The sequence below is a fragment of the Leopardus geoffroyi genome, chromosome D3 (assembly GCF_018350155.1).
Source record: "Leopardus geoffroyi isolate Oge1 chromosome D3, O.geoffroyi_Oge1_pat1.0, whole genome shotgun sequence".
NCBI classification, from domain to species: Eukaryota; Metazoa; Chordata; class Mammalia; order Carnivora; family Felidae; genus Leopardus; species Leopardus geoffroyi.
Window position 1 is genome coordinate 1,025,027 of NC_059339.1, and position 24,255 is coordinate 1,049,281.

General features: G+C 60.8%; 1 protein-coding gene and 1 non-coding gene across 2 annotated transcripts in view; both read right to left on the reverse strand.

The window, feature by feature from the left end:
- Nucleotides 1-24,255, reverse strand: part of EP400 (E1A binding protein p400) — a 99,013-nt gene that overhangs the window by 26,090 nt on the left and 48,668 nt on the right. The window contains 19 exon segments of the mRNA XM_045457784.1: nt 33-206; nt 316-557; nt 763-916; nt 996-1,040; nt 1,259-1,393; nt 1,732-1,815; nt 2,024-2,164; nt 5,415-5,558; nt 5,732-5,843; nt 8,890-9,086; nt 10,288-10,457; nt 10,767-10,969; nt 14,243-14,514; nt 14,971-15,065; nt 16,484-16,639; nt 18,127-18,291; nt 20,109-20,318; nt 21,089-21,258; nt 22,653-22,819. Of these exon segments, the coding sequence (XP_045313740.1) occupies nt 33-206; nt 316-557; nt 763-916; nt 996-1,040; nt 1,259-1,393; nt 1,732-1,815; nt 2,024-2,164; nt 5,415-5,558; nt 5,732-5,843; nt 8,890-9,086; nt 10,288-10,457; nt 10,767-10,969; nt 14,243-14,514; nt 14,971-15,065; nt 16,484-16,639; nt 18,127-18,291; nt 20,109-20,318; nt 21,089-21,258; nt 22,653-22,819 (3,036 nt within the window).
- On the reverse strand, nt 9,311-9,441 carry LOC123588637. The gene has a single exon (XR_006707951.1). It is a non-coding gene; the product is annotated as a small nucleolar RNA SNORA49 (small nucleolar RNA).

The following is a 24,255-nucleotide window of genomic DNA, read 5'->3' on the forward strand; positions in this document are numbered from 1 at the left end:
AGGGGGGGTGGGGAGCAGGGGTGGGCGCTCACCTTGCCCTCCTCCCTCGGAATGAGTACGTTCTCGTAGCGGCTCCGGCACTGCTTGGAAGAGCGGTAGATGCGGCTGCAGGAGTTGACCACGTCGCTGACGAGGTCCCAGTTGGGCGTGTGGGCCGGGGACACGATGGCGAGGTTCAGAGGTAGCTCCAGGAGCTGCTTCACGGCCTAGAGGACGTTCCAGGCGACACGGGTCAGCGAGACCCACTGGCCGGTTCGCGCGCCCTCCTGAGGGAGCACGGCGACGGGATGTGGACCAGAGGGGCCCCGCGCTCACCTGCAGCAGCGCCCAGTCCTCGCTGATGAGCCACTCGGGGTTGTCCGGGCCCGACTCGGCCGTGGGTTTGGCAAACGTTGGCAGAGGCTTGGCAAACTGCGTCTGCTGCTTCAACAGAATGTTCTTCTTCTGCTCCTTCCCTTCCCGCCGCATTTTCAACATGCCGGGCGTCGCGCGGTCGAACAGCGAGCGCGGAGGGACGACGGGCTCCCCGTGGCGCTGCTTCTTCTTCCTGCCTGCGACTGCACGGAGGGCCTTCGTCAGCCAGGCGGCCGACGAGAGACCGCGCCTCTGCGGGCGAGGGGCAGGAACGGGGCGGGGCGGTGACCACGGAGCCGCTGGCGGAGACGGACCCGCCCTCCCGCTTCCACGCCAAGCGGGGCCACGGGGGCTCCTCCCCAGCCGTGAGCACAAGCCAAGACACGCCAGCGCGGCCGCGGGGCGCACCTGACGGGTCCGTGCGGTGGCGCCTGCGCTCCTTCCTCACGTACACGGGAGGCAGCTTGGACTCCGGGATGGGCGTGCTCTCGTACGTGAGACACAGGACCGGGTCCACGTAGATGTCGTTGTCGTCCTGGGGGGGCGTGGGCGGCGTCCAGAGCTGCGCACAGGAGGGAGAGCCTGAGCCGTGCGGCTCCGGGAGGGCAGCCGCCCCGACGCACAGGGGCACCGGCACTCACCGGCATGACCTCCATCTGCCCGTCGGCACCTTCACAGACGTACTCCTGCGGGTGAGGGGCAGGCTCAGGGCGACCCGGTCCGAGACGCAGCCACAGGCCACCAACCGTCTACCCTGCGCCCGTGATGTCGCCCTGACCGCACTCGGGGAGAAGCCCGCGGGAAGCGGACACCTGCAGCCGTGGGTCAGGCCTCCCGCAGCGGCCACGGGAACAGAGGAGGGCCCGGCCCGGCAGCAGCGCCCCGCAGCCCGCGCCCCGCGTACCGCACTGTAGGCGTCCTCCCTCGTGTAGGTGAGGAGCTCCTCGTGCTCCTGCTCCTGTAGCGCCCGCGCCTCCCTCTCCCGCTGGGCCCTGGCATTCCGCGCCTCCCACTCCGTCACGGCGGTCAGCACGGCGTCCTGGCGGGGAGACCGCACACGGGGGCTCTGGGACTCCCGATGCCGCGGCCCGGCTCGCCGCGTCACCGGCCGAGCCCCTCTCCGGCCGCGGGCTCTCTGGACCCCTCCCCGCCCCCAACACCTAGCCCTCCGACCCAGCCGGCATCAAGCGACTTCCGGTCGAATGAGAAGCGTTCCCTGGGGTTTCCCAAGACTTCCTTTTTGTCTCTTTCCACACCGGTGGGTTGGATTTTCATTCCCTGACTTCCTGGCAAGTCACTTTACTTCAGGCTGAATTTGCCTCTGAAGCCGAGGCCCTCGTGGGTGGTGGGACCAGAAGCCCGCCCACCTGCCCTTACCTCGCCGTTGCCCTCCTTCTCCGGGCCAGCGGGCGTGTGGAATAACTCCAGGTAATTCAGGGCATACTTTTCAATAGGTGTGAGCTGTTTCAAAAATCACGTTTTGAACGGAGTTAACAGCAAATCAAAAAGGTGAAGGTCCTTATATAACCCCCCGCCAACACCTGGATCGAGAAAAGGATCGTTCTTTGTCACAGTGACAGCGGAAAGCGTCATGAAAGGGTCAAGCACTGAAACGTCTAGGTGTCCGGAAACTAAGTGAGGGGGAGCACAGAGGAGACAGCGTCCAGACCTGTTCCATAAAGTCTGCTAACTCCTCCAGCTGCGACGGCTCTTCCTTCCACCCTGGGCCGTCGCCGTCGGGCGACCCTGGCACCGCTTCCTCCTCGGGTTTCTGGGCATCGTCCTCCAGGTACTCGATACTCTTGAGGGCCTGAACAAATTATCGTTTAAATTACTTTCAGGTGTTTTTAAATAAAAGCATTTTGAAAAAGAGCGGCCCCGCATAAATGCCGACGCGCCTGTGCCGCACACGGAGCCTCCCTGCGGTGACGGAAAACTAAGCGTGACGGAGGAGGGCAACGAACACGAGCGGCTCACGGCCATGGCGGACAGCAAGCCCCAGCGAAGGGCCGAGCGCTGCCGCGCCACAAAGCTCCCCGGCCCTGAGAACACAGAAGCGCGGGGCACCTCGTTCAACCTCACAACCGGCACCCGGCACGGCCACAGCTCAGATGAACGACAACCCTTCCACAGCACGAACGGGGGACAAACAACCCTACGCCGCAGCTGCCAAAACCAAGCCCACGGAAAAGGTAACGCAGACGACAGGCGTGTGAGACGGTCAGCATCACCACAGATCAAGAAACCAAGCAAGAGGAAGGAGGTGCCTTCCCACACCCAGGAGCTCACGCCTGACAGGGGTGGGTGTGGATGGGCATGCTGGTGCATCGGACATGAGCCCACAGCCTCTGGTTTCGGGGTATCGATTACCGACTGTATAACCTCTTTTCTTGGCAATCTGGCAAAATCTGCAGTTTAAAATGTTATCTGACCTCACACAATACAGAAATCATTCCAGACCGCACATCTAAATATGAAGACCACTGAAGCATCTACAGGAAAACGAAAGAGGACGTCCAGACGACCCAGGGTAAAACGACCCAGGGTAAAGAGAACGTTTTTTAAGCCCCAACCATGATAAAGACGGGCTACTGGTTGGCTTCAGGACCCAGGGTTTCTGCTCATTGAAAGACGAGCAAACCACAGAATGCACAAAGGTATTTTACAGATTCACCCAGAGCACGTAAAAAGTGCCAACAAACCATTAAGAAAAAGAAATAACCCAGTTAACACAAAAAAGGGAGAAGGACACGAACAGGCGCTTCACAAAAAAGTGCCTGCCCTGCCAGGGAGCACACGGAGGTCCACAAATTCATGGGCTGACAGCAGCGACACACCACCAGAGACACGGCCCACATCCGCCAGCACGTGGCCGGAACAACACCCCCACGCCTCAGGTCCCATGCAGCCAACAGAGCATAGGTCGGCTCGGCCAGTCTGGAAAACCGCCAGTGGCACCTGCTAGTCACGTGCTCACTGATGACCCAGGGGCCCCACCCCAAGATGCAGTTAGGGTGTCTGCCAAGAGACACGGAGAAAAATACAGATGCGGGGCTCAAAACACAGTCACACGGTCCCACAGTGGACCTGATGAAGTCACGATCACTGGGAGACACGGGAACCACTGTGACCCAGAACCAGAGGCCAGGCCCACACAGGCACCAGGGTGGTCAAGGGTCAGAAGGGCGAGCCGCCCTCAGGGACAGGAGTGGTGAGGAGGCAGGCGGTCCCCGGGGTGCCTCCCCCGTAGCACCCTCTCAAGCTCTTTATGACGTGCACACCTGCCATACATTCTCGTACTTTATCACAACTTCCACGGAGAGCCATGTTCCCGCACCAGTCCCCGGAAGAGCACCACGCCCACTGGAGAGGTGCCGGGAAGCCCAAGGTGCCGGCTGCTCGCCCCAGCACACCGACGGCAGGGGCCTCCCCCAGACCCCACGCTCATTTCACCTTCAAAAGCCCCCCCGGCACCTCTTGCTCTCACGGGGCCATGCCGCTCCCATCAGCCTGCGCCCTGGCCCCCACGACCCAGACTCAGCACAGAGCCGGGAGGCCTCACCGCCCTCACCCCTCACCCCCTTCCTGACCCCCGGCCGCCCCTCTGCCCGTGGCACTCCTCACCGGGCATCAGCCGCCCTGCACAGGGCCCTCTGCCTCGGCAGGGAGAGCCTGCGTGCTTCAGTCTCTCCTCTCCCGGGATGCAAGCTCCGTGGGGAGGGGAGACCGGGTCTTTTACTCAACACTAGATCCCTGCCACCTGGAACACAGCCAACGCACAGCAAGACGTCCAACAAGGACATTTCAACAGCAAGTGTGCGTCAGCCTGTGCACCGCACGGAGCGGCACGCACATGTCCCCAAGCCAACGGCACCCGAAACACCATGTTTCTCGCACACACGCTTTCCCGCCTCGTTTTTCTCCCAGGACACAATCAAGAGTTTTAATGCCGAGACGGTTACCTCATGGACAGGATCTATTTTCTTTCATGCTGTTTTTCTTTTTTAACCTTGTGCAAATAACCCCTACCTTTGAGAGAATGGGGTCAATCTATCTGTCCCCCAGATGAAGAGTTATAAGGTGTCCCCGCAGGGGACATCATATGTAGGAAACTCCCGGAACCGCACACAGTGCTTGTCTCTGAGCAGGGGCGGGGGGGTGGGGGGGTTCCCGGGGCGGGGCGCTTGCTTCCGTTACAAGCTCTTGAGGATTTAACACACACGTTTATTACTTCTCAATAACCAAGTGGAAATTTCTCAGGGCACCAAGGGCACAAGGATGGGAACACAGGCGGAGAGCCCCCACAAGGGAACCGGTGTACTTTACATCGCAGGCAAGGGCGGGAAGAGGCCCAGGACACGGGGGTCCCTCCGAGGTCGAGAGCCTGGAAACCAACACCCAGGAAGGAGGGGAGCAGGGGACGGCCTCCCAAGATGGGCCAAGGGGAGGGGGCGCCCAGGGGTGCTGCAGCAAGACCACTGCGCGAGGCAGGGCGGGGGGGGGGGGGGGGGGGGCGGGGACGTGGCCCCAGGTCTGTAAGGGGTCTACACAGCAGCACCACCTGAAAGCAGCAGCACATGAGCCGCGTGCGCCATCTGAAACCTCCAGCTAAGTTAAAAACGTATTCAGCCCAGTATACACAGATACTACCATTTCAACGGTAAGCAACATTAAAAGGTATGAACGAGACCGTTTATGCTCTCCTTTGCACTGTCCCCAGAATCAGGTGTGCGTTTTATGCTCGCACACACGGGGCACCTGTCAGAGGGGCTGGGACTGCAGACCGTGGGGACGGGCAGACCGAACGGCCGGCTGCGGCCTGGGGGAGGCAGTGTGGCTTGGGAAGAGCAGAGGAGCTGAGGGGCACAGGGATGGCTGCTGAGCTGGGCAGCATGGGCCTGAGGCCCCACCCTCTCCGCTGCTCCCTTTCGCTGCTTTTCCAGCCCAAGCGCCTGCAAGGGAAAGAAAGCAGGCAGGAGGGGTGCGCCGGGGCCAAGCGAGGGGGCCCACAGAGCGGGCAGGGCACGTCCCGGGTCACCTCCAGGAGGATCTGTCCTCACCTCAATGAAAGGTCTTGCAATTTTGGGCGCGATGATTTCCGTGGCAGAAGGTTCCTGAGAAAGGACGACAAACTCCTCTGCCTTCACCGGGAAGCCAGCGTCGTCCGTGGGAGAGCACACCTCAAACAGCTCCTGGATGGTACGCTGTGCACGAGACACATGTTAGCGTCCAACACGGGACCCGCATCGGTGCCTGACCGGAGCGCCAGACCGCGTCACCAGGGAAACCGCCCGGCGACCCCTCACCCGTCCGTGGTGAACCCACGTGCCCCGTCACCAGGTGGCAGGCGCGAGGACCACACACCAGTGACGGGTACCTGCGTCAGGAACGCCATGGAATAATCGTTGCCCTGAGCGGCTACTTCTCGGATCAAGTCTTTGGTTCCATTTTTCAACAGCTTCTCCTCGATGGAATTGCCGCTCACAAGCCTACGAGACAGACACACACTTACGATGAGCACGGGGCCACCGGGAAGCACGACACCACGAGCGGCTGGGGTGCGGGTGCTCGGCAGGGGCTGGAAGGCTGTGCACGTGCTCGGGGCGTGCCTGAACACGGTGGCCAAGGCCACCTCTCCCGTGTCTGCTCCCCTGCCGCACAGGGTCCCGCGCCTCCGTGACTGCGGTCCCTTCTGTCCTCTTCCCCTCCAGCCTCCACCTAGAAAAGTCCTCCTGGGTCCCCCAGAGGGACCTCACACGGAGCACCCAACCCCCCAGCGCCGACAGCCTGGCGAGCACGCTCACACGGTCATGTGCACACGCAACGGCGGGCCGTGTCTGCTGCCCCGCACACTTCTCTACACTATGCTTCCTTCCTGAGTGACGTGCTGCAGGGACGACCCCCCCCCCCCCCCGCAATGGTTCCGGTGGCTGTTCGACGGCCAGGGTACGGCTGTACTCTGGGCACGGGCATATGCTGGTTCCCGCTTGGTGCTATGTAAACAAGCTACAGTAACGGCCTGCACCACAGGGGTCCCCTGGAGGGTAAGGCTGGGAACAGAGGGCACGCACAACCTTCCGCTCAGCAGACCTCGATAAATCGCTGTCCAAACAGAGCAACGACCCCACTCCTCACTCCGGGTGGGAGCTGCCTTCACCAGCACCGCCAGCAGCTTCGCCCACCGCTGCCTCCCATCTGGGTGCGTGAGGACGGCCATCACACAGGCGGCCACCGGACCTCCGCCTGCCAAGCCCGTCCCGCCACACGTGTGGGCAGCTGGAATGGTTGGTTTGGATTCTCAGGTCCCCGCCCCACCCCCCAGCCTTTCTTGAATAAAGGCTCCTTTACTTCTCACCTTGTCAGAGCTATCCGACCCGCTGTCTGCTATGAGATTGCAAACGATCCCCCCAGTCTGTTATCTGGGCATCAGCTTTGCTATGGTATCTTTTGACAAACCCAAAACTGAAGTTTTCATTTGACTGCAGTCAAATATGTCTATCTTTCCTTCCTTCTGAGCTCCCTGTCCGGCGAAAATTATCCCTTCAAGCCACAGATACCGTCCCTTCAACTATCCCGACCACCATCTCACTTCCACGCCTCCGTGCTTAGCCCTGGGGGTGGTGTTCTGGCCATAAAGCAGGCACCTTTCTCGTGGTCAGCACAGTGTCAGCAGCATGTACTAAATGAACAGGCTCCCATGAGGCTGGACGCCCCCCCCCCCCCCCCCCACCGCAGGCTCACACCTGCACCGTTCACTGCTTCCCTCCTCCCGCACCTCTCTGCTGCAACCCTCGTTAGCATATCTGTTGGCTGTTATCAGCTTTCCCTCCAAATGAACTTTATTTATTTTTTTAGACATTTTTATTTATTTTTGAGAGAGACAGAAAGAGCATGAACGAGGGAGGGTCAGAGAGAGGGAGACACAGAATCTGAAGCAGGCTCCAGGCTCTGAGCTGTCAGCACAGAGCCCGACACGGGGCTCGATCCCACGGAACGTGAGATCATGACCCGAGCCGAAGCCGGACACTCAACCGACTGAGCCACCCAGGCGCCCTCCAAATGTACTTTAAAACCGACTGACCTCATCCAACTGCGTGTGCACATGCGTGCAACAAATACAGGCAAACACGACCACGGCTTTGGTTAAAACTGTGTTACTTTTCAACACTGCTCTGGGGAAAGCACGTTTTTATGCACCAGGTGTTTCTGTCCCAGGACACAGCACAGCCTGCTACTCGTGTCTTACCGCGTCTTGGTTTTATTCTCAGTCCTTACACACTCTGCACCTTTGCTGCCAAGACTGCTCCAGACTGTTCACGGATGACGGTTACCGAGAGTAAAACGGTTCTCCCGTTTCTGGCTAACGACCGCCGCAGGGCCGATGACAAGGAAAGGATCACCCAGGAAAACGTCACTCACGCAACACGCACACGGTGCACCGAGCTGACGTTTACCAGCACGGAGACAGGCTCCCGATGCCGATGAGAGAAACGGGATTCACACACGAGACTGCTGGCAAGAGCCACGGAAAACGTTAAAAAGACGTCGAGAGACGTCCGCCAAAACGTGGTCCGCTTCTATCTCCTACAGGGACGAGACCTGTAAAAGCGGCACCTGCTCACGGACTTTCAGAAGCATCACACGGCTCCTTAACGTCCGCCTCGGGAGGACCGCTTCGGCCAAGGCTACAGGCACAGGCTCGGGCTCGAGTCCCGGGCCGGCCGCCCCCACGGGGCTGCACACCGGCGCCACGCACACGCCACCGCCGTGCACAGGCCGCCACTGCAGGCACGCCGGCACACACGCGGCAGGGCACCCGAGAAAGGCCGTCGCGTGCCGGCGCACCCGGCCTAGGACGCGCGACGGGACGCAGACGCTTGTCACTACGCAAGTATGATAAATGCGGCCGGGAGTTTAGGGATACAGAGTAGAACCTTCTCCACTTCCCTCCGTTCCCGCTTTGGCCGGTTACAACTCACGTTTGAGGGTAACGAATACCGCAGCCGTCCTAGGACAGACACACCTGACGGTAACTGAGAAACTCGCAGGCCCTCGAGAAGAGGTGCGGCGTGTCTACTTAGGACGGACGGCGTGGACAGCGCGTTACGTCGAAGCAACTAACCCCGTCATGATCTTGAGCAAGCAGATTACAAACTGAGCAAACGGGCATAGAGAAAACGCAGCAGCACGAGCAGAAAAGTGCCTTAGAGAAAACAAGGAGCGCCCGGTGGCTCGGCCAGCCGAGCACCCGACTCTGATTTCAGCTCAGGTCACGATCCGGGGGTCACTGGGAAGGAGCCCCGCGTTGGGCTCTGCACGGAGCGTGGAGCCGGCTTAGGATTCTCTCTGCCCCTTCCCCTCTCGCGCGTGCTCGCGCGCTTGCTCTCAAGATAAACTCGCTAGAAAAAACAAAGGCCACAGCAGAACCGCGGGGTGCGAGCCGCAGCGGGCGCTCGAGCTCCATGTGGTGCTTCTGCCCCCGCACCTCCCGCGCCCCGGGCTCGGCGGCTTGCTGACGGCAACCGCCGCCCTCACCTGTAGATGTGGACGTCTTTGCGCCTCCCGATCCTCTCGCACCACTCCTGGGCCTTGGCGTCCATCACGGGGTTCAGGTCGTTGTCGTAGAACACCACCGCGTCGGCCTCCACCAGGCTCACGCCCGTGGCGCGGCTGTGAGTCGACAGAATGGCACAGAAAATCCGCCTGTCTCTGTTGAAACTCCTCATCAGTTCCTGAGATGAAGTGAGATGTTGGGGTCAGCCCCCCCCCCCCGGCAAACGCCGGATGCCGTGGGCGCGCTCTGACATCGGCCAGCTAGAAGCCAGCGCCCGGTCGTCCCGGCTCCTGCCACGTGCACACGGCCACCGCTCACCACAAACCTCTCCGCACACTCCTCACGGGACACCGAGCCTCGCTTTTTTACGACGAGGAAGATGTCTGACTCCACCTGACGGGCACTGTCAGCTCAACCCGTGGGCCCCACGAGAACACAGAGTCTTCCTGGGGAGGGACGTGTGCTCGGTCCTGTACCCTCAGGCAATGCCGGAGCACTTCACGGCAAAAGGCTCCGGAGTAAGGCTGAGGGAGCGGGGAGACGGGCCCAGAGAGACCACCACGGGGACCCCTCTTCTTCCCAGAGATTCCACGTGTGACCTGTGACATCGCCGCCAGAAAACCTTGCCGGTTAACACCGCGCCACGTCTCCTCCTAGGCCCTCCTCAGCGAGCGTGCGCACAGGCAGAAAGTCCCGTGGGTGCAGGAGCACGCGAAGAGGCCGACACGTTCCACGATCCGGCGGCAGGCCTTCCAGCGCCCGGGAACGTTCTCCCGTGCTCCCGACTCCCGTTCCGAACGCTCTGATGACGACCTGGTCGTCCAGCCCACGGGGGACAGCGCGTGCTCACGACACCACCAAGCACCACGGTACACACGCGATCTGCCGACCCATCGCACGGCTGGACGCGCGTGCCGCTCTGGAGGGGAGTGAGGCGCTGAAGGGCTGAGCCCTCTACCCGGAATTACCCGGGCAGGCGCACGCCCACACTGTCGACCCGTCTCCTGCAGAGCCGCGCGGCCTCACGCCCGCCGGGAGCACGCGAGCACGTCTGTCTCACTGAGCCCGCTGTAGCAACACACGCTTAGCCGGCCTGGCGAGTAACGGAGGGGCACGCCGCGCGAGACGGCACTCGCTGGGTGCGCCGCGTTGGGACCGCGCCCGCACCTCCACGCCCCGCTGCTTCCTGGAGCCCACCAACCCGCTCTTCGTGACCGCAGGCCGCCTGTCCTGACGCTGAGACAGCCAGTAACGGCGTGTACGTGCTAAAGACCTACTAAAGGGCCGCCACGGCTCTGAGAAACCAGGGCGGAGACTGGCGAAACCGGTTAACGACGCTGAAGCATAAGCTGTAACAGAGAAGATCTTTTCTGCCTTACCTGCCGCTGCTCACTGTTGGCGTTTTCATCGATTCTGATATAGGTGAGATAATGGAAGTTCAAGAACATTTCCAAAATGTCCAACATGAGAACCATCTGCGACAAGATCAGCACTCGACGTCCTTCGGATTTCAACTTCTGAAGTAAGATGGCTAAAGCTTCCAGCTTGCCTATGAAATTGACGCCATCAAGAGTCTCTCACGACCCAGGGCAAGGGAACCCCACCTCACGAACAGAGCTGGGGCGCCTCGGCAGCTCGGTCGGCGGAGCGTCCGACTCTCGATCTCCACTCAGGTTACGATCTCAAGCTGGTGAGATCGAGCCCCGCGCTGGGCTCTGCACTGCCGGTGGAGCCTGCTGGAGAGTCTCCTCCCCCCACCCACCCTCACCGCCCTCCCCCACTCGCTCACACACGCTCTTAAAATAAACGCAACCGAAACCGAAACCAAGGAGCAGAGCAAAAGGGAGCCTTCTCGTACCTGAGTCAAACTGCACCAATCTCAGCTCGGGAAACCGCAGGGAGCGCAGGGCCGTCATGCGCTGCAGCTGCTGCGCGTAGGGAGCCGTGTGCTCTCGCAGGCAGTGCCTCAGGACCCTCATCCTGTGGCTGTAGAGGGACGGCGGCCTCGCCACCCACAAGGAGGGGGGCGCGGCCACCACCGGAGGGATCACACACACCACCCTGAGAAGCAGAAAGTACACGCATCACACGTGGTGCCCACAGCGCCCCTACCGGGCAGCACCTGTCCCAGGAAGCAAAGGCTCAAGAAGGAAGTGGGCAGAACCTTCTAAGAGTGAGTTGCCAGAGAAGCCAGAGTGCCTAATTGTAGTCCCCACGGGGGTGACATGGCTGCTGGCCCACACCACCCGTCACAGCAACCATGGGAGTGGGTCCCTCCAGTGCCGGCCAATGAGGGCCCCCCGGACGGAAACAAGCAGTGCAGGGCACCCCGAGGTCGCAGGAGCAGGAACAGGGACGGCCCATTCTCTATGAAGTACACGTGTCCATCTGGGGATGCAGGTGCCATGTCTCCTGGATGGCTGGGGGAGGGGATGGGACCCCCAGAGCCCGTAGAGCCACCGTGCCACCAGGAGGGAAGCCAGACGCAGCAGGAAGAGGGCCCTGCAGAGAGCAGCCATGTGCCACCCCTCCGGGCTCCGGAGGCCACCCGCGCCGGGAGGGCAGCTCCAGATGAATGTCCCGGACTTGCCACCAAGTGTGTGTAAACAAAAATGCCATCCATCAACAAAACCCTGATGGACAAAATCAAAGAGCTAAAACAACGGAAAGCAATTCCACGTTCATCGGTCGGAAGAGCCCACAGGACTAGCACGTCTGCTCCTGACCTAAAGGCTCAGCACGATCCCAAAGCAAACCTCAGCCGGCCAGTCTGCAGACAGCCCGCACCCTGGGCCCCAGGTCAGCGTGGGCACGCAGCGACCAGAAGAGCCCGCATGACACCAAACAAGAACAAAGCTGGAGGAGGGACGCCTCCCAACACCAAGTCTCACTGCAAAGCCACAGGGATGGAGAGGATGCCACCATGGTGCTGAGGACAGGACAGAACCTCCAGAGACGCCAGCACAGTCCCCTGAGCACTCCCAATGGAGCAAAGACCTTCTCGCGACAAAGCTGCTGGAACAAGCAACAGCCGTGTGCAAACACACGCATCGCACACCCCGTGTTTCCTAACGGGACTCACGGTCACCCCCGTTCTCACAAACAAAAACCCCAAAGCAACAACCCACGTACGCTTGATCAAGCCTCTGGATCGAGCAATTTACAGACGAGACAGAGAACAAAGTAACACGTCCAGTTACACCTCGAGGAACCATCGCCAAATACAGACTGTGCGAAGTCCTACAGGGCAAACCCCCAGGTCTCCTCAACCAACAGTCCACAGCGGGGGGAAAAAGAAGAGGAAGCGACAGAACCCGATCAGAAGACACAAGACAGGGGCACCTGGGGGGCTCATGCGGTTGAGCGTCCGACTTCGGCCCAGGTCACGATCTCGCAGTTTGTGAGTTTGAGCCCGCGTCGGGCTCTGTGCTGACAGCTCGGAGCCTGGAGCCTTCTTAGGATTCTGTGTCTCCCTCTCCCTCTGCCCCTCCCCGACTCATGCTCTGTCTCTGTCTCTCAAAAATGAATAAACGTTAAACAAAAAATTAAAAAAAAAAAAAAAAAAAAAAAAAGGAAGACACACGAGAGAGAGAGTTGTCGACCGCTGAGCACCTCCCTGCCAAGATTCGGACTTGAACTACACAGACAGGATTTAGGAGACAACCAAAAATGAGAAGGCTCAATACGCACTTAATAACATCAGGAACGGCTCCTTTTTTAGCTGTGATCAGGCGACCGTGTTGCTTTCAGAGCACGACAAAATCATGTTTGTCTGGAACCTGTCTCAGGACGGCCTTGCTCCGGGGCAGCAGACGTGTGACTCGAGACTGGGCAGACGCTGACAGCTGCCGAGGACGGGCTCCGGGAGCATGGGACTCGCTGCGTTCTTTAGCTCGTGTGCATCTTAAGACTTTCCACAACACTTCCCCTGCAGGTGTGTGGGTTGGGGAAGACTGAATCTAGACACAGACCCAGTCCCTTCACTGGCACTCGCTCAGCTCCGACTGTAGATGTAAATAGGAGACGCAGACAGGGACACCCCTGCAGAATGACGCAGGGGGAGCCCGGGTGACCGGGGCTGGCCAGGACTTTGCAGGTCCAACCCCAAAGGCGTGACCACGAGAGGAGACACAGCTGGGCTCCGCTAAAACCAGTCTGCCCTGCGAAAGCCAGCGTCACGAGGAGACGAGCCATAGACAAGATGTCTGTGAGAGACACGGCTGATGAAGGACTGCGGTCCTAACACACACACAACCCTTAAAACACAACGAGAAGATGAGCAACCCGTTTACCAGACGGGCCAAAGACCTCAACGGACACCTCTCCGCAGAACGCGGCAAAAAGCCACGAAGAGAGGCTCCGTGTCGCACACCCTCAGGGAAGCGCAGATTACGGCCCCCGTGAGACGCCACCGCACGCCCGTCAGAGCGACCCGAGCCCACTACGCCGGCCACGGAAGTGTGACGAGGACGGGGGCAGCGGGGCGGTCGCTCACCACTGCTGGACGCAGGGCGGGGCAGCCAAGGGGCCGGTGGGCTCTGAGGGGAGGGGCGGACAGGCAGAGCGCAGGGGGTTTCAGGGCGGTGAGACCGCACAGCCGACCCGAGCCAGGCTGCTGGAGGTCACCGCGTCCCCGCTGGAAACACGCGGTGACCATGAGGCCTGCGCCCGGCCCCACGGACAGAGCGGGAGGGAGAGAAGACTCGCGCCCGGGTGGGACCGGACAAGCCCTCAAAGCAGGGGATGGAGCGCAAATGGGCCAAGCCCCCCTGCTGGCTGCGGAGGAAGCGGAGGTGGGGCGGAGGAAGCAGAGTTGCGGGCTGGGGCCAGGGGGCCGTGCACACAGCAACTGGGTGATTGTGTTCTCTTCGATAGCTCTTTTCTGAGTTTCGATCTCAAACACACACTTCCTGTCAAGCAACGTTACGTTTTCCATGTGGCTTTTGAGTAAAATGTTACGTAAGGGAGCACAACAGAGAAACCTCCTCACTGCCACAGGGGACAGTCCCCCCACAGCCAGGCTGTGGTCGGTGCTGTGGCTCTGCACCCAGGCCAGCCCACGTCGACCCGGACGCTGCCCTGGGGACAGGCCTGGAACCTAAGGGAGAAGAGAGCACCCCGAGGACACACACCTTCCCGGAAGGTGAAGAGACAGACTGATGCCGGAGCCAGAGACCCCGGAAATGATTTCTCAACAGACTTTCCGAGGGACAGTTCGTGGAGAAACCAACAGCCACGAAGCGGGGAGGCGGGGGGGCAGACACGCTCCGCTGGGGGCACCTGGGAAGCCCGTCTCGGGGAGCAGACTGCAAGCACACACAGAGGTTGCCCCACCTGTCGATGACGTCCTGCAGGCAGGCTTGCCGTTGGGTCAGTGTCAAAACCAGGTCCCTCTGACCGCTTGAGGGTGAGGAGTGACCGCTGGCCGGCCCGGCCCCTTTCTGGTGACCGCTGTCAGAAGCCCTGAGCCAAGGTGCCTGTTCTCCGCCGACCACAGAACAAATCCGCAACAGATCTCTGCCGTAGACGGGAACTCGAGAGCAGCGTCGCTCGTTGACCAAGTAGATCTGGTCCAGTCGCTCCTTCAGAAGTCTGGTCTTCTCCTCCTTCATGGGAAACAGGGCAAAAACGGCCACTGAAGAGCAGCAAGCCCGGTGCCTGGTCTCACCAAGCCCTGCGGCGTCCCTCCCACACGCCAGTCCTCGGAGACGCCCACGGCCCATCCTGCGGCAAAAAGCAACAGCAAGGAGGCAGAACCGATGGGTGCACTTCTCCTCCAACGTGGTGAGCATTTCTGACGCCCAGAAGACGGACAGAGGAGCATGGAAAACGTGAAATGTGATTTCTGGAATCACAAGACCCAGTTTCATCTGTTACGAAACGTATTCACAAAATCAAGTTCTGAAATTGAGACGATGTGCTTTCGAACGCATGTATACCGATGACACTGTTAAAAACCATGCCTCCCCACCACCCCCCAAGTAGCTTCTGAGAAACGACTTCTGCGTGAAGAGGGGCCCGCGGGCAGCCACGTAGCACGGGCGCCAGCCGCCCCGCCATACCTGGGCCGGCCCTCCGACGGGGGAGGCCGCTTTTGAGGCCATGCCAGGTTCTCCTGTGGCCAGGGGGTTGACTGCCACTCGCCCAGGCGCACCAACTGCAAAGCAAGAGGGACGGGTCGGAAAACAGAGCTCCTGGTGGCTCGGCGGACCCCCTCCCCCAGCAGCTCGCTCTATGCAGTGTGTCACATCCTCTGGGGCCGTCAGCAAAGCCCCCACTCTCTGGCCCCCGTCTGAGCTGAACGGCATGGTGTGGAGAGCCCCCAGGGTGTCCAGAGGCGGCACCCACACTGGAGACCTGTGGTCATCCTCACTGTGACGATGCACGCATGCCCTGGGACTCTGTTCACCTGCATGCCCCCAGGCAGGGAGCCAGCACCACCCTGTCTCTCCAAACTGAGGCTGGATGGATCTGCGCCCCACCAGCCCGCCCCCGTCAGCCAGGCCACGCGGCACATCCCGACAGGGACTTTGCACGGGGGGCACTGAAGACTGACAGCGACCTGGGATAAGACAGCCACCTTGGGGCGCCTGGGTGGCTCAGTCGGTTAAGCGTCTGACTTTGGCTCGGGTCATGACCTCACGGTTCTCGGGTTCGAGCCCCACATTGGGCTCTGTGCTGACAGCTCGGAGCCTGGAACCTGCTTTGGATTCTGTGCCTCCCTCTCTCTCTGCCCCTCCCCCTCTACTTACTTTCCCTCTCTCTCAAATAAAACCTTAAAAAAAAAAAACTAAAAAAAAAAAAAAGCCACTTCAGGGGATGGGGCAGGGGCAGGCACTGGGCACAAGAGTGTGGTGGGGGCGACTGCCCTGTGGGGACAGGGGACAGGAGTGAGTTCTGGAAGGCGAGGGAGGCCTGGGAAACAGCACCAGCCACAGGTGGGGACACCTGCCGCGGCGGGGATGCGCAAATGCCACCAGCCCCGCGGTCTCCTCCAGACCCCACTACGGGGCCTGACAGGGAGCGGGGACAGAGACCCCACCCAGTCTCGGCACAGACAACACAGAGACCGGCGCTGAGCAGGGACAAGGGCCGTGGGTCCGGGAGGGGTCCCTGCCGGACTGCCTGCTCGGCCGCCTCAGACCACAGGAAGATGAGTATGTCCAGGACAGCAGGACCCTGGGGGGAAGCAGGCCAAGGACAGGCCAGGCAGAGAAGGGCCTGAATCCTGGTCCATCACCGGTCCCAGGGGAAATTCAAGCATGTTCACTAAACGTACTTGTGACGTTGACAGGCAAAATTTCTCATGATTTCAAGCCTCTCGTTAGAACAGAAAGAAAAAATCTGAGGTTGAGTGGAGACTGGTCACACTCCACAGACAGCTGTGCGGGGAAAGAGCACGAAAACAACCCAGGCTGCTGGCGGCCTGTCTGTGAAAACCGGAGACGCTCACCAGCAGACTCGGGCTCGGAGGCGCCACAGGCGGAAACCACAGACACCTTCCGGTTAACTTGGAAGCATAGTCGCACAGAAAGAAGCTCCGGAAGCCAAGTCTTCCCGCTCCGAGCACCCTACCTGGCGGTGTCACGGGTGCAGGGCCCGGGCCGCCCGCCGGGGGCTTGCTTCCCAGGGCGTTGAGGGCGCCCGCCTGAGACATGGTCTGCATCACCACGGGGCCTGGAGGCCGCAGGTAGGACTGGCCGGGGGCGGATACGATCTGGAGGACGCTGCCTGCAATCAATCACACGGACGGCGGGAGGCATCAGCCGCAGGCCGTGCACGCCTCTCCCTCCCGGCCACGCTCACTTCCAAACACGGGGGAACAAATGAAGCAAAACACTGAATCCAAAATCAAATTTACTCCCAATGAGGCAACGCAGAGTTTAGTTACTAGAGAAACAACGAGAACATCTCATTTACGACGAACGAACACCAGAAGGAGCAAAGTCGCTTTTGCTCAAAGTCAAGAAAACACTCCTCTCATCTATGCGGCTCCTGACTCGCAGCGGTGCAACAGGTGTCCACGAAGGTGTGTCCCACCAGCCTGAGGACCCACACGACTCACGGGGCGAGCCCCAGCCCCCGGATCCCACGCCGGTGCTTGCCAGTCCGGAAAGCGCGATGAAGAAACCGCTAAAGACGGTTTCTGGCCCAAATGCCGCAGCTCTCCTCACTGGTTAAGGGGCTTGCCACACGCGGCCTTTTGTGTGACTCTCTGACGTCTTTCACTCTGGAGGAGCGGCCCCACGTTGTGCTCCAACACGCTGGAGGCACTGCCAGACAGCCTTGCCCTTCTGGCCAGAAAACCGAAAAGAAGAGCGAATGAAGCCCAATCAAGCGGCGTCTTTTCTGCAGGCTTCCTGGGGCTCCGCTCTGCCAACCCGCGCCTGACCATCCAGCGCCCATACGGAGCGCCCCAACCCTGGCTGACAAGGGTCACCTCGTCCCAGGAGGCCGCTGCAGGCGCCACCTGTGGCCGGGACCCACGGGCAAGGGGGACTCAGACTCTGAGCTGCTGCCACGTGGTCATTTCGGGCTAATCCTCGCGTGCCCCTCAGACTACACCCCTCGTTCTCTGCACGGAGAAGTTACCATAGGAACACGTCCATTCAGACAAGGGCCTGGGGGGCTTTGGTCTGGGAGTCAATGCCATAAAACCTGTATATGAAAGAAGGTAACTTCTACGTAAATTGCTAGTTCTTTGGTGGCATTAGGACGATTTATTTCATGCCAAAATTAGAAAGTAACAGATATTTTCATTTTGATTTTTAAAATAGGGACTATTTGGGGCACCTGGCTGGCTCAGTCAGTAGCGCATGCGACTCTTGATCTCAGGGTCGTGAGTTCAAGGCCCACGTTGGGCGTAGAACTTACTTAAAAAATGGTAATATAAGTGTAAAAAAAAAACCAAAAAACAAAAAACAAAAAACAAAAGGGAACGTTTCCAAAGAGCGTATTTTATCAAAAAAACAATGACAAAAACAAACCCCCCCTCCAAAAAAACCCAGATCAGCGACAGAGCGTGCCTCACCTCCAGGCAAGCACGTGCTTTGGTGTTACCCGGCCAGTGCCCTGAACACCCCACAACGAAGGACTCACGAAGGCCGCCTAGTGTCGGACGTGAGCTCCTCCGAGTCCCAGCGGCAGTCTGGGACGGGAGGGGGGGCCCGGGCTGACAGGAGAGCTGTCTGCGGTCACCACGGGCAGCAGGCCCTTACCTTGCAGCTGCAGGGGCTGGCCGGCCGTGAGCTGCCGCAGCTGGCTATGCGACAAGGTGAACTTGTTCCCTTGGAACTGCAGCGTCACGGGGGTCTCTGGCTGGGCAACTCGGCTCTGCGGTCCCGCCAGGGACGCCAGCTGCGCTATTTTGACCACCTCCCCACCTGCGGAAATGCAGAGGAAAAGGGGATTAAAGCCTCTGGGAAACTTGCAACTCTTCCAATGACGACCGCTTGTGGTCTAGAACCACCGTCTGTGGTTCACTGAAGTGTCACAGAAATGTCTCTTATGTATTGCTTTCTAACGCTTCCAGAAAATATTTTTATAGAAAACAGAAGTTAAAACTAACATTGGATCTCGATGGTTAACTTATTTAATTATAACTGGTAGAGATTTTAAATTATCAGATATTAATATAATAACGAAACTACCGAGAAATGTTTTACTTTTCTCCGTAACCAACCAAAGAGTAGCAAACGTCAAATATGGCAGAAATCTACTCGTAATACACTGTGAAACTCTAACATCAACCTCTTCAGAGAACTTTCAAAACGTGAAGAAGGATGTGTCCGATTCAGTCCACAGCGGCACACGACTGCGCCCCTGCAAGCGTAAGAGAGCTGGTAACTAGCTTCCAGGACACCCACAACGTTTGCACGACTGGGGAATGCATGTGAGGACATACATACGTCGCACAAATGTAGCGTTAAGTATAAAGCTTCACGCTCACTGGAACTAGACTGTAGGATTCGATCCAGAACGTTGATTGAAAAATGCCAGACTCGACACTGCTTAGAACACGGGCTCTGAAAACGTAACTCGGACACAGTCCTGTGCACCCAACTCAGGGAGGTGCTGCCCTCGGGCAGTGAACGGGCACGGGGCGCACGGGGCTCCGACCCCCGGTGGTCGATGATGGACACTAACCGCTGCCCCCAAGGAAGCCCACGGCAGAACGATTAGCGACACCGTACAGAGAACAGTTAGCGGAAGAGGAGGAGAACGTCCTGCCCCCGGAAAGCAGCGAAGAGGAGGGACAGGAGGAGGCGCGGAGAAGTGTGTGTGGACAGGACGCCCGGCCCTGCTCCATGCAAAGAGGAGGGCGGCGGGGGACTCTGCCCGAGCTCAGCTCCTGTGGCACGGCCCCCCGCACGCCTGGCCCCGACAAACGGAAATGTCCCTCCCTCAGGCGGCTCGCCAAGACAGCCGCTCTATGTGCTGGCAGCGGAACGAGGCCTCGTCACGAGGGACTAGCTGAACTGGGGGCCTCCTCACGACGTGCCCTCGCCCAGCTTCCCAGAGAGGTCTCGACACTGGCTGCACCCACACACCAAGTGCTCACGGGGCGTGTGAGAAACGATGATGCCTACGACTGTCTCAGTTAGGACGCATCCCACAGCACGATGAGCAGGGACGCGTGCAAGATTTGGAAATGGGTTAACGACACCGAACACGATAAACCGTTCTAAGGAAATTAAGTAACATCGTGACATTTCCATCACCAAATCATTACAAGATGCCTCAGCTGAGCAGTAACTCACGCCAGGCTTCAAGGTGACACTAAGCGAGAGTAAAAACCAGGCTGGTTTTCGGCAACCGCCACCAGTGCCCTCCGTGCTGTCGCTCTGGTGCCACCCGCTTCACGGGCTGAGCCCTGCGGCCGAGGGAGCGAGCCCCCGGCCGGTGCGGAGCAGGAGCGGGGCCACCGGCACAGCAGCAGAGCACGCGCAGGACGGAAGCAGAGCCGACACCCGGTGGGGGGTTGGGGGGGGGGGCGGGGGGGAAGGGGGGCAGGGGGGTCGGGCAAAAGGAAGGGGGAGGCCCGGGCCCTGGACGCGGGCCCCGCACACTCAGGGCCAGAAACGACAGCGTGGCGAGAAAGGCAGCACCCGGGCACGGGGTCAGGGAGACAGAGGGGACGGCAAGGCTCCTGACACACGCTGACCGGACGCGGCGGGACGGGAGGGGCGAGGCCACTTACTGGGCAGGCGCGCCTGGGCCTGCGAGGTGAGCACCAGCCCCGGAGGCAGCGCGCTCTGCCCGGCCGGGTGCGGGGGGGCCTGGGGCGGGGGCGGGGGCGGGGCCCGCGGTTTCGCAGGATGGGCCGCGCTAGGTGCTGCGCTGGAGGTCGAGGCGGGCGGTCTCGGCGCGCCGGCGGAGGCCTGGGAGGTCTGAAACGGGGCTGCCGCCACTGCAATCGATAAGGTTGGTTTGTGCAAAGCCGTTAGAGGTTCTTCACGAAACGCAGTGTTTTCAAACCCGAGTCTCGAAGGAGCAAAGCAAACATCTACCGTCTCTGGAGGGAGAAACCCTCCCTGCAGAGAGGGCGGGGTGCGGCCTACGGGGTGAGAGAACCCTAACTTTGTGTCCGCTGTGCGCTGGTTGCCGAGGTCTGCTGCCACAGGACACGGGGTGCCAGGGGTCGGCTGGTCCCACAGGAGCCCACCCCCCCCCCCCACCCCAGCACGAGTGCAGCCGTGAGCCCTGGCCAGACGCTGAGGACCCAGTGACTACAGCTGCAACACCGACAGTCGCCTCCTGCCAGCTGACCCGCCCCTTCTTTATGGCGACAGTCGGGCCACGGAAGCGACCCCGAGCACGAGCGGCCTTCCTGAGGTGTCACACACAACCCTGGACCCACGCTTCCCCGCATGGCTGAGAGCCTTCTCCAGGGCACATGTGCGTCAGCACGCCCACAGTGACTTGACTGACACCGCGATGTCTTGTTCGGGGTTGGCGGGGGGGGGGGGGGGGGGTTGCGGGGGAGAAACTCCAGTTTCAACAAACCAAAAAGCCTGAAAGTCACGAGCGAGCTACGCGAGGTCCTCCGCAGAGCGGAAGCAGGCGGCCCGTTCCCGTCCAGAGCCACGGCCGCCCATGCAGAGGGGCAGGGGAAGCCGAGGAAGCACATCCACAGAGAGCCGCGGTCTCACCGAGGGCGCGCCAGCACACGAGGCCTACCTTTCGCATCCGGATTTGCAGAGAACGTAGCAATCGGTGGCCGTCCTCGCACGTGGCCCTGCGGAGCGGCGGTGGCCGCGGCGGAAGCCGCCGTCCTGGGCGGGTGCACGCTGGGGAAAGCCACGGTGCGACCCTCGGGCTTCTGGCCGTACTGCACTGGCTGAAACAACCTGGCGAGAAGGCGTGTGTGCCGCTGAGACACGGAGGGCCCGCGCCCCACCCCCCTGCCCTGCCCCGAGATGGCGAGGGTCCACTCCCGGTGCGGCTGGAACGAGCAGCTCAGCACAGGGGCGGGGAGGCATCGACCACCCTCAGCACACAAAGTGGCACCGTCTACCCTGAGGCTGGGGGACACGGTGAACGTGTGCATCTAACGTTCAAAAGCCTCAACGCTACTGCTTGCAGTGTGAGCGGAGCAGGGGCTCGGGGGAGCCACCTCCAACAGTCAAGTGACAAGGCAGCACAGGTCACGGTGGAAGCAGCCAGGGCGCCTTGGAGGCGACGGGGATGAAACCACAACAGGGGACCTCTCCCACAGCCACCACACGCGATGTGTTCTTCACGTCCCTTTTGCCTGGAAGACCGTAACCACGCAAATCCTAGACGCTTACACCCCTGTGCAACGTAAGAGCTGGAGGCAGCCAACAGAAAGCCACGAAACGAAGCCGGGCTGGCCCCCGAGGACGGCAGCTCTGCTGGCCCGTCGTGTATTTAAGGGAGGGGGGCGGGGGGGGGCGGAGGGGGGCGGGGGGGGGCGGAGGGGGGCGGGCTCCGGGTGCCCAGGGAGGCACGTGCACCACAGGCAACGAGAACAGGTGCCATTTTGCAGAACTGGTCCCTTTCTTGCTAAGCTCCCTGTTTTCTCGCTTCTTTCTCATCTGCCGCCCGAGTAGAAGATTTCGCGGATTTCCAACTTGCTAGATTTAGCGCATCTTAAACCACTTGCTTCCACTTCATCATCTAACATGTCCTGCCCCTCCCAGCCACGCGGCACCTGCAAAATCAACTCAGATGTTCTTCAGGGGTCCTTGTGCCGCGGCCAGGGGCGGAGCCCTCTGCCCACCCCCACGTCCCCCCCCGACCACACACTGCCCACGGTGCACCCTCTGTCCCAAACAGCGGCCACCACGGTACGCGCTGGGCAGATCCAGCCTGACCTCCCGCCCCGACCTCCTCTCCACACGGTCCCCTCCCACGTCCCAATGCTGCTGAACCGCCACCAGGTTGTTCTTAGGAGAGCAAAGGGCCACACCGCCCTGCCCTGCCCGGGGGTACGGACTGCCCACGCATGCCACGTGCACAAGCTGCCCCCACAGACACTAAGGATGCCAGGCCAGCTTCCAGAAGCAGGCGACCCAGTGAGAGGATCCTCATCCCGTGGCTGTTTCATCCCCAGCCACCTTCGGGTCCTCGTGTGGACCCACAGCAGGCATCCTGAGGGGCGATGGGGCTGGGCCCTTCGGCGGGGGGGGGGGGGGCGCATCACCGACCCGATGGCTGATCGGGGGCCGGCCCGGACCCAAGCAAGGGCTTTGGTGAGGAGGCAGCGCTTCACGCCACACACCTGCTGGGCTTCAGTCTGAGAGCCGCCGGCCTGCCCGACGGGAGCGGTGCGGCGAACAGCTCCTCCATGAGTTTCCGCGTCACCTTCTTCTTACACAGCAGTTCCGCTTCGTGGCGGGTCATTTTATTCTCCAAACCGATAAGATCAAATACAGAGAGATCCGCTTCCTAGAAAAAAAAAAGTTTTGCTCCACGAGGCAGGAGAAAGATGGGAACCCAGGCACGTCTCAAACAGGACTGCCAGGCCCAGGTGGCCACGCTCCCCGGGAGGCTCCCTGAAGCTACTCCGAGGCTCAGGTGGGCCACCGGACCCCAGCATGCCTCAGTTTCCCCGCCGTTAAGACCATCTCAAGTGCCAGTGGGAATGGAGAAGACAGTGCTGAGGAACAGAACGGACTCAGCAGAGGAGAGAGAGAGACCAGACAGCGTGAGTGCCAGCCCTCATCGAGAAGGGGAGCCTTCGGGCAGAGAACCATGCGCACCGGGGAAGCGGAGGTGGGTGCGTGCCACACCGCTCGGTCTGGAGCCCTGGAGACACGCATTGCACAGGCGGGAGCACGGCCTCAGTCTCCAGCTGGGGGCAGACCCCCTCACCTGTGCTCTAATGAGGAAACACGGCCTCGTGCCCATCGCGACGTCGACAAGGGGAATGGACAGCAGGTGCCGGAGAGCCCCCCGCACCCTCAAACACACAGGGGGATGTGCCAACAGCCTGGCCGCTCCTCAAAAGGTTAACGCGGAGGAGCCACGTGGCCCCACAACCGCACACCTAGACGCGTGCCCGAGAAACACAAAATCTGCGTCCACACAAAGCTGCTCCTTGAGCATCCACAGTAACACGACTCACGGCGGGCAAACCGTGGAGGTAAGCTAAGCGTCCCTTAACGGACGACCAGGTGAGCAGCCCGCGCTCCACCTGCAGAGGGAATACGATTCAGCCTCGAGCAGGAAGGAAATTCTGACGTGCGCCACAAGACGGATGAACTCTGAAAGCAGTACGCTCGGCGAAGCGAGCCAGACACAAAAGATGGAAGCAGACCGGGTGCTGGCGTCTTGCTCGCTGCTGTTCAGTGATTAGAAAACTGCTTGGCCCCTAGCAGGCCTCAGTGCTCACTGAACAAGGGAGAGAAAATGGTAAAATGTGACCTACACCAAGCTCTTGGGACACCAGGCACAGCGTCAGGTTCTTCCCGTGGATCCCACACACACAGCGCACACAGGAAGGGCACGGTCACGCCCCTCCCCGCCCCCCACCAAGGGAGACTCAGCCCAAAGCCCCCCAGCCAGCGCGTGGGGTGGGGGGCACGCGGAGAACGCCAGGTTCCCGCAAACACACACACGCGGGCACAGGACCCACCCGAGGCGTGAGACGGCGCGTGACAGGCGCTCGCCTAGGAGACGCCAGCGTGCATCCCCAACGGGCACCCGTAGTGGTGCCCTGAGTTCCCTGCAAACGGCCCAAGAGCGCACGTGGCGCTAGGAGCCCCTCCTCTGCAGCCGTCAAGCCACGGGCTCGTCCCTCCCGGGCCGACCCAGGGCGCAGACCGTGCATCAGGGGAAGGCGAGTCCCCAGCGCGGGCCGAGCACGCCGAAAGCAACCTCCC